We start from the raw sequence: 16,320 nt of genomic DNA, 5'->3' as shown, positions 1-16,320 counted from the left end.
TAATATATGATATATATATTATATATTATATATATATTATATGCGTGGTTATAAATATAGAACCTTAAAAAACAAGGGAATCCTGCTATTTGAGATAACATGGATGAACCTAGAGGACACTACGTTAAGTGAAATAAGCCAGGCACAAATATAGTTGGCCCTTGAACAACATAAGGGTTAGGGGCATGAACTCATTGTGCAGTCAAAAATCTATCTATAACTTTTGGCTTTCCCAAAACTTAACAACTAATAGGCTACTGTTGGCTGGAAGCCTTACTGATAACATAAGCATTTGATTAACACATGCTTTATATATTTCTTATAACAATGTTCTTACAATAAAATATGCTAGAGAAGGGGAAATGTTATTAAGAAAATCATAAGGAAGAGAATACGTTTATAGTACTGTAATGTAAAAAATCCACATATAAGTAGACCTGCACTGTTCAAAATCATGTTGTTCAAGGGTCAACGATACTGATCTCGGGAGGCAAAGTTAAAATGCCAGAGGAGCAGGGGTACTCTAGGCTTGCCTCATCCTCTGAACATAGCTACATAAACATCAAATCATTTTTAACACCCAAGAAATCAATCTGAGAACTGCAGAGAGCAAAAATGTACAACTAGAGGTAGAAAAATACCATATGGGAGATGCAGCAGTTACAAATTAGTATCTAAATGTGCTAATCACAGTAGCTCTCGCTGTGTGTTGATTCAAATGTTCCTATTTGTATTATCCAGTCACTTTCAGTTTTAATATTGTCTTTCAGCTTAATCTGTTTTCTCTGTTCCTGTCCAAGAAGGTTTTTTTGTTGGAGCAAGTCTTATGGGAACAAATTCTGAGTAGAGGTCATCTCTGGCCTCATGATTATGGTCTTTGAGAATATGCTGGTTGATATTGACTGGGGTGAGTTGGTTGGGTACCCATATCAGGGTACTATACCATATACGCTGCTAAAGTCCTGGGCCAAAACTCATTTCATTTATATCTGGAAGAGGAACAAGAATATCTTCCTGGCTAATCCAACCTTATATAGATTCATGTTAATGCTACAAACTACTCTGAGGCTCTGCTACATCATCAAACCAAAACTCAGTCTAGGATGTGGGCATTCCTTGCCTCTCACCATGCTAGACCCCATAGCAACTCAGCTATGTATGATTTCACCATGTGGAGATATAGGGAAATATTTGAGTCTCTCTTACTATCAGAAGAGAACTAAGAAAAGCTCTAGTGTGCAACTCAAGCCCTCTTTTTTCTCATCTTTTTACTTGGTACAAACTCACCAAAGTAGAACTATTCTGGAATAAGTTCTAAATGAAATATGAGCCAAGTTTCTTTAAGCCTTGATGTTTCTATAAATACCTCTAATATATTTTCCCTCTGTGAGACGTCTTACTCATTTCCAGTTTCCCCGTATACCTAGTCCCCTTTTTAATTTTAATACCTCCCTGAATCACATACAACAAACAAATATCTGGTATTGTTCATAATAATAAGTAACAGAAATATTTTAGGTCACTTTATTCTGCCTTAAATTTTAAAATCCTTCAACTGTTTGATTACTAAGGCCATATTTCCAAAGGAAACAAAAAGCATTTCTCTTCCAAGGATGTTAAAAGAAATATGTTGTTTATTTGTTTGTTGAGTATGTTGTTTGGTTTATACAATTTTATGAATCTCAGAAATTATGTTATAGCATATGATATTTGTGGTGGGCTTTCATATTAAGCTAATAAAGGCAATCATTAAATAGCATATCAAAGACAAGATATTTGTAAGCATCATGAAATAACTCAATCAACCTTATTATGTGATGACAATGACAATATTATTGATAGTTTGGTAAAGAAATCATTTCAGGGTCAGATATATTGAATGTAGGGATCTCCACTTTGATTTTTTCAAATTTCCACCTCAGAAATACAATATAATTAAAATAGACTCTGATGTTTATAATAGTGAGAATACTATTCTCTATAAAGCATTATTATCTCTCTCTATAAAGCATTATTAAAATGCTTCTGGGACTATGGGGATCCCTGGGTGGCTCAGCGGTTTAGCGCTTGCCTTCGGCCCAGGGTGCGATCCTGGAGGCTCAGGATCGAGTCTCAGGATTGAGTCCCACATCGGGCTCCCTGCATGGAGCCTGCTTCTCCCTCTGCCTGTGTCTCTGCTTCTCTCTCTCGCTCTGTGTCTCTCATGAATAAATAAATAAAATCTTAAAAAAAATGCTTCTGGGACTAAAGAAATTTCTTAACAAAATTCTATTTAAGAAGGAAAAATATTTTATGGAAGTAGGGAAAAAAAAAAACCCGATAGCAGGAATTTCAAACACTGTAACACTTTTGTTAGTCATGTTAGCAAACAGGGTCCTTGAATAGTCTGAGTAAGTAAAATGTGTCTGATAAGACTATAACTAATATTTATTGAGTACCTATATAAGATGTGTTAGGTTGTTCTGACATTATTCTAATTTATTATCTCAAAATTTGACCTCTTGACTAAAAGATTTAAATAATGAAAACACCACTACTACTATTCATAAAATTGTGATTTTTCAGCATTTAAAAAATGAATTTTCAGATTAGAAACTAAGTATAATTCTAGCCTTCTAATTATCTTGGGAAAAAATGATGGTAGCAGAGGTTCCTCCATATTTGTTGAAATAAAATAAAAATACTATGGTTTGTTATTGACATTTTTAAATTTGAGTTTCTTTTACATTTAACAACAGATGAATTAGACATAAGGAAAGGCAACAGTATTCAAAAAGAGTATTCACCTAGCCCAGGGTAAAAATCAATTTATAAAGTAAGCCTTGAATTTTAGACACGAGAGAATGAGAAAAAAATCTAAGACCTCTTATCTCAGTAAATCTCTCATGCACAAGAATATCCTGAGATAGGGATGTTAGCACATATGTGGCTGATTAAGGTAAAAGGTAAAAAAAGACAAAACAGAGTACTTTTCATCAACAAATACTGATAATTATATAATAGGTATTTTTCAGGTAAAAATGTAAACGTATTTCTAGGAGAAAAAATTACCACCATATGAAGACAACATTCTCAACAAGTGAAAATATAACAAGAAAAAGGAAAAAGATACAAAATATTGTTGAAAGAAGTAGTTTGGGATAAAGTATATACACTTGGACTTTTTTTCATGATTAAGTTGTAAAATTTCATGGTGAGAATGCCAAACAAAAGAGCAAGACCAGATGCAAACTGTGGTGTACATAACCCTCCTGCCCCTGCACAGATGGATTATCTGTTCCTCAAATTACCTACAATGATCAGGACCCACTCACAACCACCAGAGCTAGATTTAGTGGGAAATAGCCATTTGGTTTCAGGACTTGCAGATCTATGAGAGGCCCTGAAACATTGCTGAAAATATAACAAGAAAACACTTTGATTAGTCTCTTGGGTTTGCAATTCATCTTTTCCCAACACATGTTAAAATAAAAACAGATGGTCACTAAAATGTCTCTATAGCAGAGCTTTTGCTGCTGAAGTATGCAAATTAAGCCATGACCATCTCATTGCTCTTCCTCTTCCTTTCCCTCTTACTGATTTTCTATTTGTCTAACTAAATGTTCCTGGAGAATCCTAATTAAAGGAGCTTGGAATGTATACCCAGGGAATTTGAATTTTTAAAGAAAACACTCAGGGTGATTCTGAATCACATGTTCCAAAGACCAACAGAAAAACACTGTCTTTACCTTTCAAACACCAGCTTAGCTTTTCCCACTTAATTGAAATAATTCCTCAAAGATATCTGCCATTTTACAATTTTCAGATCTCCAATATAAGGTTACCTTTCTCAATCTCTCTGAAAAAAGCCTTTAAAACCCACTGGTTAACCATATTCTTTTTCTGAAACTCTTTCCTCCTTTGACATCTGAATCCTGAAGCAATCCTAATTGTTCTCCAGGCTTAAGAGGTGATTCAACATCATGACTATAACCATAGGCTCTGGAGCCAGCTTGCCAGGATTCAGAGTCTGAATTCACCTCTCTCGAGCGAAGAGGCCTTGGGCATATCACCTTCTCTGTCACAGCTTACTGATCTACATAATGGACACAAACTATAGTAACTCGCAAAAATATGATTTAATATATGTATAATTACATATCTAGCACAAAGTAAATTCAAAGCAAATGCTATTCATTATTTATATTTCTAACACCCTCATTATCTTCTTAGGGTACCCTTTCACTTCCTCCTACAGGACAAGAATTAAATTTTAATACTGCTTTATTTCTTTTGGCTATTTTATAACTCCCTCAGTTATAGTTCTTTTATCAGTGAGATAAAATTCTATTTAGTAGCACAAACTGAATAAGTACCTAGGTCAGATTATCATCTTTGTTACCCCTCCAGTCAGCTTTTCCTCTGTTCAGTCTTAACATTTAACCACACTAATTTAACAGTCACACAGCATACAACAGGGTTCTAACCTAGAACCTTGCTAATTCTTTATTCAAGCTGTATTCACTCTTTTATTCCTCCTGCTATTTATATATATTGCACCAATTTTCTTTGTTAAAAGATTGTAATCTTCTTTGGAATTGGGAAATATGAATTATTTATCAGAATTACTATTGCATACACACATTTGTTTAATAGATGTTAATGAAGTTAAATATTCTTAGTTTGATTGTTTTTATTCCTCTCTTTTTGAAACCACACTTATTGTACCCGTAAGTCATTGATTAGTTCATACAATTCTCTATACTTCTATACTTTTATTTAGCCACCGAAATATAATCTTAACAGAAAATCATGTTTTTCATCATATATTCTCTCTGAAGTAAAACCTTGAATTGAAATTTATATTCATTTCTCTTCTCTAAAGATTGGCAAATCTTAAATTAGTAATAAATATGTCCTGCCCACATTTCTGATTTCAACATTGTACCTGATACAAGTAGTTGGAAATGGACATGCATATATAATATGCCCTTGTCTACCTGTATGCCTCGTGTCAACCTCAATCTGTTTAGTCTTAACGCCCATTTTAGTTCCCCAAGAAGAAACTAAATGCATATAAAATGTCAAGAAACAGAATTCTTTACTGAAGATGCCACAGGTGAGAAGCAAGAGAGAATTACAGCACACATTACAAAGTTAACAAATTAAAATCTCAGAAGTCTGTCCCTTCTATCCTCTTATCCCTGAACCCAAGACAACATTCACTTTCTGACCTGTCCGGCTCCTAGTCTCCAAACTCATTTGCTCTTCACTTATCTACAATTACGTTGGGCATGTCAGTTATATCCCATCTCTAACTGTAAACCAACATAACTAAATTCATCACAATGTTCATCTAACAGTGAGCCCCACTTTTAATGCTATTTCAGATTAATCTTAAAGGTATTCTGAAGTTTGGATGGAAATCAAAATTATAGAGGACTTTTTTCCTACCCCTGTGGGTTTCTGTATTTGTATTTAGCTTCAGGGTTTTATCTCATTTTCATCACATTTTTGTTATATATTCCAGAAATTCCTATTTTATTCTTCTCCACTGTGCCATGCTGCTATGGATTTATTTACTTTTGTTCTCAAATTTCTTGTGTCACATCATTGCAATTTTGAAAACAAAAAGAGGAAATAGATGTATCAAGGTTCATATTTTTGAAAATTAGTTTCTTACCTCTTATTTGAAGACTTAAAATTAATATTTTGGAAGTCTATTTAACGAATTAAAGTGCCAACTTAAAAATACACACATACACATACACACATGCTCATACTACTGTTTTGTGTTTCTGATAAATACAAAATGATGAAGCATGCCATGCCTGAGTTGAAGCTGTAGAAACTTCCCAAAGCCAATTTAAATATGGTTGGCCTCCACATGTAAACTAACCTGTTTAGGAAAGGGGAATTTATATAAAAGCATCACATTTCCATTACCTACTAGCTCTGTTACCATGAGCAAATTATTTTTAGGGGAAATATAAATAAAATAGGAAAATTAAAAAATATGTACTTTCAAACATAGAAAAGTGAAAGTGATTATTTTCCTAAGACTAGAGAATACAAATACTAGAACTGGAAGATATTGTTGTGGAAGGAGTTACTGACTGAAAGGGCAAAGGTAAGGAAACAAGAGAAAGTTCAACCTGTGCTAGACAGATTTGGAGTTCAGATGAACAAATGCATTTTTCTGCACCCCCAGTTTATGCTACCACTGGTAGGAGCTCCCAATTTTTCAAATATCCCCAAAGAAACACACAAATATACATACAGAAAATTACAAATAGAAAACTCTTTAAATTCTATTCTCAGGATGCTTGGGTGGCTGAGTCATTTAAACATCTGCCTCTGGCTCAAGTCATGATTCCAGGGTCCTGGGATGGAGTCTCACATCCAGCTCCCTGATAAGCAGGGACTCAGCTTCCCCCACTCCCTCTGCCCCTCCTTCCTACTCATGCTCTTTCAAAAAAATTAATAAAATCTTTTAAAAAAATTCTTTTCTCAAACTAAATGGCATGTATTTAATTCACTCTTTTTTTTCTTAATGTTTCTTTTAGGTGAAAAATATTTCACCTAAGTTTTCATGAATAACAACAGTCCTGAAGAGCTAGATTATACTTCTTTTAGGGCACAGTTGCCCACTGACATCGTATCCAGATGGGGGTCATGCTGGATTATCAGTCTCAGATTATAAAACATCACTATTATTCCAGTAAAGAGGATTTTTCTTAGAGATACAGACTGGATTAAAAAAAAATGCCTGCGTTGATAAAGATGCTGCTTGTTCAATGAAATTAATGTGGAGTCCAGGTGAAGCAAGTAGCTAGCAGCTAGAATTCCATCTGTTTGAAATGATCAATGTGTTTTCCTTTTATGGAGAAAAAAAAAAAGTTGATAACCAAAGCCTAAAACCATCTCAAAATCTGAACATGATAAAACTAACATTTGTCATTTTCTCCCATGTTTTTATCTTTCAGTAATAAAAAGGAAACTTAGATCACTCAAAAACAAAATGTCTTATTACATAATGTTGGACAATTTAATATCAGCATTTTTTCATTGTTTCCCCTAGACTGAACCTTCTAAAGGATATGGTCAAGAAGAGAGAAGTTTGAGAAAAACAATATTCCTTATTGCCATATCACATTTTGTCTTATACTCATATGGATAAAATATTATTAAGAAAGTTATCATTATTTAATAAAATAATCCCAAAAGGCTGATGCTACTAATCCTTAAATGTCCTAATAAGTTCTTACTAGTCTGTGGACAAATAGTCCTTGGAAATCAAAAGATGAAATGAATTTTTATATAAAGGAGGAATTTATTATAAAATCAAGACCTGAAATAACAGAAAATTTTATGAAGCTATTTTGAATTTTTATTAACTATCAATGTTGCAAGAGAAGGCACCTCTTATAAATTGAAAATCTACTGATACTTTAAACCTTGTCCTAGACAATCAATAGAAAGAGGAAAGAGAATAGATCAGTGAGAGCTCGAAAGCAAAATTTTATTTAGCTTTTCTGTTAAATAAAAGAAAATTTAATGCTAAGAGGATAGATAAGGGCGGCAATATTCTAGATTTATGTGCTACAAAACAATGAGCACCGAAAGACTCTAGAATACTATTAGATAAAACTGAATTATTTGATAGCAGTTTCAACCCAATAAAAATAGAAAACCACGCTTAATAAAATAACTCAAATATGACAAAGGTATTCTGAATAAAATAAAGTTGTCACAATAGGTCAAGTTGTTACTCAATCCTTTAACGAGCTTTTAACAACAGCTTAACCATGGTGAGTAAGCACATGAACTGAATTAAATTTGTTGGTCATAGAAAGTTTTACCCTTGTTACATGTATTCCAAAATGCTCTTAAGAATCAATCAAAGGAGCATCTTTATACTAATCTTCAAATTTCAGTTTTTAGATAAAAGTATAATTTTAGTATACTTATATATTCTTAGTATGCTTCATTTTATTAATTTTTTTAAAAAGATGTTTATTTATTTACTCATGAGAGACACAGAGAGAAGGCAGAGACATAGACAGGCAGAGGGAGAAGCAGGCTTCTCGCAGGGAGCCTGATGTGGGACTTGATCCTGGAATTTCAGGATCACACCCTGAGCTGAAGGCAGATGCTCAGTCGCTCACCTGCTGAGCCACCCAGGCATCCCACCATGCTTCATTTTAATACTCAACTTTATACTCCCTGAAAATCTTATAAAAGATCCTACATACACAATAAAAACCTTATTTTTTCACTGTAGAATATATCACATAATTAGAACATAAAATGCCAAATGTGAGCAAAATCTGAACATTTACCCATAAATCTTAATTCCATTATTAATTTCTTTAGAATAATTTTAAAGCATGCATTAATAAAAAGGCGGTACTATGCAAACACTATTATATTATCATACATGTAATACTGTACAGTTTTACTTACTCATATTTATTTTCATACCTGGTAGAACCATGACAATTTAGAAGAAATTACATTTGCAGAACCCTTGTGATTTTTTATTTTAGTTTTGAACATTTATGAACAGCCCAGATGAGATAATATTATTTTATATCATCATAAAAATAATGGTTCTCTGCAGAACTTAATTTCTAATTAAAAACAAAATGAAAGGTGTTTTCCAAAGAGAAAAATTAGTAAGCCATGCAGTTTGTACTGAAATTCCTTTAGTTTATAGTTTTCATGAGAGGGTGAGGCATGGAATTTCTGGAATATGATAAAGCTAAACATTTAAGCATTCTTTTTACTACAGAATACCCTTTTGCTATTTCTGTATCTTCTCACCTTAAAAAATGTGCAACTAAAAGAAATGTATTTCTGGAGTAACAGTGAATGTATAGTGATAGATTATAAAATGACTTATTTACATGACTATTCTCCAAAAATATTTTCAGCAGTTGGTAAAGAGAATTTATGGAAACATTAGGTATTTTGTAATAATGTAAATTGTTTAAAAAATAACATAACTCAACAACATAAGAATACATCCAAATACATGACACAATTTTGTGACACTGGAGTTTAAGTTTACCAGGGGGATTTGTATGTTGCTGATAATGGAGACATAGGAAACTTTATGCATTGAGTTATTTGGCAAATGTCTTAGTCCCTTTGATTCTTGGCTACCTTGTTTATAAAATAGAATAATATGTGCTTTGCAAAGCTGTTGACTGGGGTTTCATAGATGATATATATATAAGACACCCAGAATAATAAATGCTAGCTCACTTTTTGTTCTCTTTATATTTTTTATGACAAAACTTATATTCAGGCAACAAATAGACAATATAGATGGGGGAAAGTATTAAATTTTGTTGCTTTTGCACAATGAAGCATACTATACATATCACTTTAAGATAAAACAAGCATCGGTGGTGTCTTAGGTAGATTTCCAGGAAGTAGAGTCAGATGATTTTGTGGGCGAGTGGTGAATGAGGGTTCTATACCTCTGAGGCATGAGGAAAGCAGGACTGGGTAAGGGGTGAGGCAAGGATATGATAGTACTGCCACAGTACCATCAGCAAATCTGAAGCTGGAATAGCTTTTTAGAGCTGTATACCGACTTTTGAGGCAAGGAGCTGGGGCTTCTTCAGGCTGCCCTCAAGAAAGGAACAAGTTCAAGAGAGGAGAGGTAGCTCCCTTTGGCTGAGGGCATGCTTAGGGAAGAACCCAGCAGGCAGCATTTCCAACTCAGCAGGAGGGACTTTGGAGACTCAGGATAGCATGCACCCAAGTGTGGAGCACATGTTCCATATAACAACTTCTCCAAAGAGTGCAGCACTATCAGAAATGTAAAAGTCTTACCTGTGGGAACAGTAGCTTATTAATTAGTACACCTAATGCATTTTTTCACTATGATCTTCAGATGACCACTTACTCTATTAAGTGAGATGACATGAAAAATGTAATATTTTGCTTAAAAATGCAGAAACCAAATTTTAGATGATTGTCTACTCTTGTTTACTCTTGTCTTCTGTAGTATTTGTTAGGATATGACTTTAGGCATATAATTATAATGATGCTCTACGTTCAGTAAAGTCAGAAATGATAGTATGTTTTTCTCCATTTAGACAATCTCAAATGAATAATAATTAGTTCCATGTCTACTATTTATTTTATTTTCATCCTTAAAAATAAATCAATTAAGTACAAGGTTGGATGAATTCAGGTAAACATCTCTATTGTCATATTCCTTTTTGGCACTACTATATTAAATTATTCCCCATTTGAAATCTAGATTGAAGAGAAGATTTTCTAAGATGGAAGCAGTTCACAGCAGTCCATTCTTCAAGTGTGTACATTCCAGAAGAAGAATAAAACAATTTCTATTTCTCCAAATAAAAATGATAATATTCTCAATTAAGAATTTTTTTGGATCCTTTATTATTAGAAATTCCATTTTTAGCTTGGTTTCTGTGTGATAAAGGAATCACAAGTAATAGGTATATAAGGCTTGGAATGGGGCTTCTTTCTAATTCTGAAAAAGTCTGAAAAAGTACACTTTGGGAGTGGGGAAATGGAGGAATATGTATAAGAAATAATATCTCCATATTAATGTAAGGAACTAAGTCAGTTGTGAAGTTGATTGCCTGTAGTAACATCCACCTGTACAAAAAGGTGAGGCTTTCCTCTGAAGTATCATTCCAGGCCAAACTAATATGACCTAAACCAAGTGTTCTTATTAATTCCTGGTTGTTTTTAATGACTCTTACTAGAAAGAGCCTTGGAAAAAATATGAATAGAAAAATGTAGCAATAAATTTTGTTAAGCACCATATTGATCAATGCATTGTTGGAAATATGATACGATTTTTTTTTATCTTTCCTAAAATGATTTCTCTCTTTGAATAAAGAAAGGCAAGTTTCTACAGAATATTCATTCTGAGGAGGCAGCAGACTTCAGAAGTGCAGATATGTAAATGAATAAGACCTGAGTTTGATTGCTAGTTTGACCATTTAATAGTTGTGTGACCTTCATCACACTATTTAATCAATGTTACCCTCAATTTCCACATTTATAAGAAAAATATGATAGCAACATCCCTGTGGTTGTAATAAAAAATTAAACAAGAAAATGCACATAAAAATTTTATCACAATACTACCCTATACTAAATGCACTGATAAAATTATTTTAAAATACCAATTTGAGGGAAATCATTCCTAGTATTAGGATTTGAAAACCTTTGACCATTCTAAATTTTGTTTGGGATTGGCTCTGATTTGAGTTTCTAAGCTAGGCATGACTTTTGTCTTGGTTTCCTTGTATGATATCATTTATTACTCCTCCCAAAAGAGTTTTGTAAATGTAAAGGTAGGTAAAGTAAAACACCAGACTCGTCACCATTACCTCCAATAATACAGACTTAAAGAAAAACAATTTGAAATTTAATCATACTGTGCTTAAGAAGATTTTACCCAAATAATAAAAAAAAAAAAAGATTTTACCCAAATGTCAAACATAAGGTGAAGTAGTTCAAAATAGAGGCTGTGAAATATATATTTTAAACATGACTTAAGAAATACATTTTTGTCTTACTAGTTCATTTTATGCCTGTAGAATTTAGTAGTTCTCAATTATTTTCTGATTACTACTTTTAAAAAATATTTTATTTATTTGTTCATGAGAGATGCACAGAGGGAGGCAGAGACATAGGCAGAGGGAGAAGCAGGCTCCTGGAGGGGAGCCTGACACGGGACTCAATCTCGCCGCTCTAGGACCATGCCCTGAGCTGAATGCAGAGCTCAACCACCGAGCTACTCAGGCACTCCTTGATGACTATTTTTGTTTTTTACATGTCTTTTGACCACCAACATCCAAGATTAACAATTAGTCATACAACAGAAACATAAATACGGAGTCCTTTCCAGTAGACTACTTTAGCTTAGCCATATAAAAACACAAGGCAAGGTAGAAATAATTTCCATTTTTAAAATGTAGAGTTTTTCTTCTCATTATTTGGTAGCCTTGAAGCAAACTACAAATTTATGTTAAAAAAAAAACTTCATGATGCCAAACATTAGCATAGATGAATATTTGGTCTCATTATTAAAGCCTTAAAATTTAGACAAATGCATATTATTTACCAAACATGAAGCATCCAACCAGAATTCAGTATTGTAACATTTTGTTTGCTATTGTTTTAGCTTTCCAAAGGAATCCACTCTTCTCCCGCCTCAACTCCTCATGTTTTTTTCTAAAAACAGTTCCATTGTTTCCAAAAGTATTTTGTGCTATTTTTAAAATCTGTTTACTCTAAAACTCAGCATACACTTTCAAAAAGTATTCTAAAATGATTAAGCAAACCATAAATTTTCACTAGCAAATTTAAACAATCTCTAAGTACTGACATCATACTTTATTGTTAAAACATGTAGTTCTTAAGATATGTATTTTTCTCAATTGAACGGCAATCTTACTTACCTATTGAAGCCCCTATCATGCAAAAACAAAAACTCTAAATATCATTTTGTATAATATTTAAAAGGATGTCCATTTGCAAAATCTACATTAAAGGCAAACATCAAGGAACTCTGATGTCAACTTTTTCAAATTATAGCAAATATCTTGGAGGGTCACGATCACAATGCTAATACAATTAAGTATATACAACAAACAAAATTTCCCGTTTTCATCCAAAATGCTGTGAGGGATTATTTAATTTGATATGCTGATAAGCTTTTATGCAGTGTTCTGTCTGGGTTTTAAAAATAAATTAGTCCATTCTTTTATATTTACATCTGCAGGTACACAAATAACTTAAGTTGATGATGTAAAATTGAGAACACATTTTTAGAAAAACTTACCATTGTCATTTTTCAGCATCCCATTGCTCAGTTGTTTTAATCTCTTTTGATGTGATTTGCCATTGTAGTGGATTTGTGCTTGAGCAGCTGAATTCAGCTGAATGTTACAAACGTTGCACAAAGTGAAATTGGTATGTTTCTTTTCTCTTTCTGGTTTGTCTTCAAAGTCATCAGGTAAAAATTCAGCCTCACTCTCTCCATCATGTGCACATGTGAAATCTAGGGGTACAAAGGAATTTATGAACAGGCTGATCAAGACTTCTGGATTCTTTCATAGTACTGAATTGGGTAGCAAATAAGCACTGTTCTAGATAATAAGAATTCAAAATTTCCACTTCTTCCCTTTTTAGCACGTTGCTTACATACTCTTTGAAAGTATATCACTTCCTTAATGGAATACAAATGAGAAATATTTCATTTTGTTTTTTCTGTGTCAAATGTCTGACAAAGGTCTAGCATGCATTGTCTCATTCAATCATTATGACATGTTGAATAGACACTATAGATTTTCCTGTCTCATACCTGAAGAAACTAAGGTTTAGAGTAGTTAAAAAACTTACCTAGGGTCACACAGCAAATAAATGGTATAGTTAGGATAAGCATTCCATTTTATTAATCTCCAAATACCAAATTCATCATCTTGTTTTCTAGCATGTATTAATATAGATATTATCCTTTTGATTCAACTAAATAACTTTCTCTTGTTTTTATATTTCTTGCCAATTAAGTAAGGTCACTTACATCCTACATATACAAAAATGCTGAAATTGTTTCAGTACCTAAAATTTCATATTTTATACCTGGAGCACAAAAGAGATTCTGAATACCCAAGATACCTTTGTAAGTAAGGTGCAAAAAGTGTAACTTATCTATGGATTACATTGGAATATATTATTTTTGGATAAATATATGCTTTGTATACTCAAATCCAAGAGAAAAGGGCCACTAACAGTTCCAGTACCACTGGCTTTACCATAGTAATAATTAAGTAACTACTGCAATACAAATTTAGCTATTCATTTACAAATTACTTAAAACAATGGCTCGTTTCAAAATTCTTTCTGTGTTTTCACTACATAGGGCTCAGCCTAACTCTTATGGTCCAGATTTGATTTCTCCATTCCAGTTTTACAGGTTCCTCAAGGATTTATTGCATTGTCATTGAAAATATTGGCAGGCGAAAGCAACAATTATTTTAGGATGAATTTATTAACTGCCTACTGTGTGACAGGCAACTCCCTAGGTGCTGGAGATAAACTGATAAGCAAGATGAGGATGATCCTTACCATTATTCAACTTACTGATAATGATAAGACAGTTATTACAAGATAGGCTTTGGCATCAGGTGAATGAGGTAACAAATGCCAAAATAATTTTAATAATAAAAATTTACCTAATAAATCAGGTCAAATACCTAATACTTGAATCTCTTAAAAAATATTGAAGTATCTAATTTCCAAAAGGAATAAAAGATTATAAGTATATAAATCATGCTTTGGGGAAGACCAATTTATTTAAAATATATTAACCTCCCCTTTAGAAGGAAGCTTCATCTTTCTTACTCAGGTAGACCCTATAACAAAATATTAAACATATAATTTAAGTGGTCACATTGAAAATAGATTTTTTGAAGTGATTATATAATTTTAGTTATAGCAAAATATATACTAAATATATTAACTTTTATTTTATATATATAAAAAAGTAATTTTAGTATCTACTCCAGATTGTATTCAGAATATTTCAAAACTTTTTTTCTAGAGTTTATTTATATTTTTAAAGTATTTTATCTCAACTACCTTTAAGTAATGAAAAAGGTTAAGTAAAAGATGGTACATTTAATCATTGTGATATTGTATAGCCAAAAAAATAGATTGGAAAAAATTATAACATGGGAAATTATTTCTATATAATTAAAAAAAACCTATAAGATGTAAATTTACAAATGTTTACAACTATGTAAAACACAAACAAGACTTCAAAAAAATGATAATAGTTGATTCCGAATGGTGAGATTAAAGTTGGCTTTTTTTCTAAATCTTTTCCTCATTTTCAAAATTTTACCTGGTGATCACTTACTACACTTACTATTTTAAAAATCAATATATTTGAAAGAAATAAGCCATAAAAGAGAATATGTATCCTACTGAATGAATGGTAGGTTTATCAGAATTTGGCCAAACTATACAGACAGTCCCAGAGCATGAGCCCTTGTGACACATCATTTTTAATAAATATATGTGTTTGTTTGGAAGGAAACATTTTCTTTCTTGATTCACATTTCCACCTTGACCTATAAAATAAGAATGTCTGCCAACAATTTAGTAGGGGAAAATACTGGAGACGAAATTTTCTATCACGGCTATGAGATTTATTTGCTTACAGATAAGGGGTTCCCTGATCACTAAAGAAAGTGAAGACTAGGTCACCAGAGTCAACAATTAATTTTGCACTAGGAGAAGGAGAGGCAGGAAATAACTCTTAAAGGAAATAGAAAGTAAGATATATTAACTATGGCATGAACATTAGGAAAAAAGGAAATCTCGGTCTTGGTGCCTGAGGTGTAACATTGCAAAACTTTTATAGAATATGCAAGAAAACAGCAATGTTTCAAATGGCATTCTCTAAAGTAGGAGGCGGTATATACATAGGTAATTTTGACTCCTAATATGGTAAAAGTTATCATTTAAATTCTGGAGGGGAAATTTTGCTCATTTGACTTTCACTGAGAGAAAATTCAGTGGTCCTACATAGGCTTTAGGTAACTAGCTTGGAACCCAAACTATTTTATAGATACATTCTTTTTTTTTTTTTTCCCCACCTAACCTCTGTTCCTCAGAACTACTGAAGACACAATGAAAGTCTGTGGCTTTACACAATAATGTGGATCTAGACTTCATGGTGTAATACGTTCAAGGATCAGAGTTATCGTAGGGATGATTATTGTAGGAATTAGGTATCTGCTTGTGGGTGTTTTAAATTTTGTATACAAAAAGTTTAAATTAATCCTATGATTCATAGAAATAAAAGGTACTGTACATAAGAGAACTCATCTTTAACAAGCTATATTAAACCATATATCTGAGCATAATTTGAGAAATAAAAGTGGACAAAATATTTTCCCTGGGAAGCAACAGGGTTCTTGAAGTTCATTTATAGTACATTGTTTTCACCCACTTGAGAAACTTTTGAGGTAGAAGCTGAAATGTCACCTCTTGAACCACAGCACCAGCCTTTTAGTGTAAGACTGCCCCGAAAATTGCTTATCTTTTCTTCCCCATACCATGTTCAGGGTAACAGCCCATACAGCTAATGAACCCAAAGTTTGGTATAACTCAACTTGTTAATAATCAAAAGTTGGGTAATAGACACAAAAGCCAACTGGAGCTTCTAATGACCAATGCTGGAACAACCAACTAAATACCGTATTATTGGTATAGTCCAAAGTATAAAATACTTTACATTTTAAATATAAAATATCAATGAATACATAC

General features: G+C 32.6%; 1 protein-coding gene across 1 annotated transcript in view; it reads right to left on the bottom strand.

The window, feature by feature from the left end:
- Nucleotides 1-13,035, bottom strand: part of ZNF385D (zinc finger protein 385D) — a 674,868-nt gene extending 661,833 nt beyond the window's left edge. Inside the window, exon 1 of the mRNA XM_055320905.1 lies at nucleotides 12,827-13,035. Coding sequence (XP_055176880.1) covers nucleotides 12,827-12,845 — 19 coding nt within the window. The 5' untranslated portion in view covers nucleotides 12,846-13,035. The remainder of the gene's footprint in view (nucleotides 1-12,826) is intronic.
- Between the last annotated feature and the right edge of the window lie 3,285 nt (nucleotides 13,036-16,320).

The sequence above is a fragment of the Nyctereutes procyonoides genome, unplaced genomic scaffold, assembly GCF_905146905.1.
Source record: "Nyctereutes procyonoides isolate TBG_1078 unplaced genomic scaffold, NYPRO_anot_genome, whole genome shotgun sequence".
In the NCBI taxonomy this organism is placed as follows: Eukaryota; Metazoa; Chordata; class Mammalia; order Carnivora; family Canidae; genus Nyctereutes; species Nyctereutes procyonoides.
This window is presented reverse-complemented; position numbering and strand designations above follow the sequence as displayed.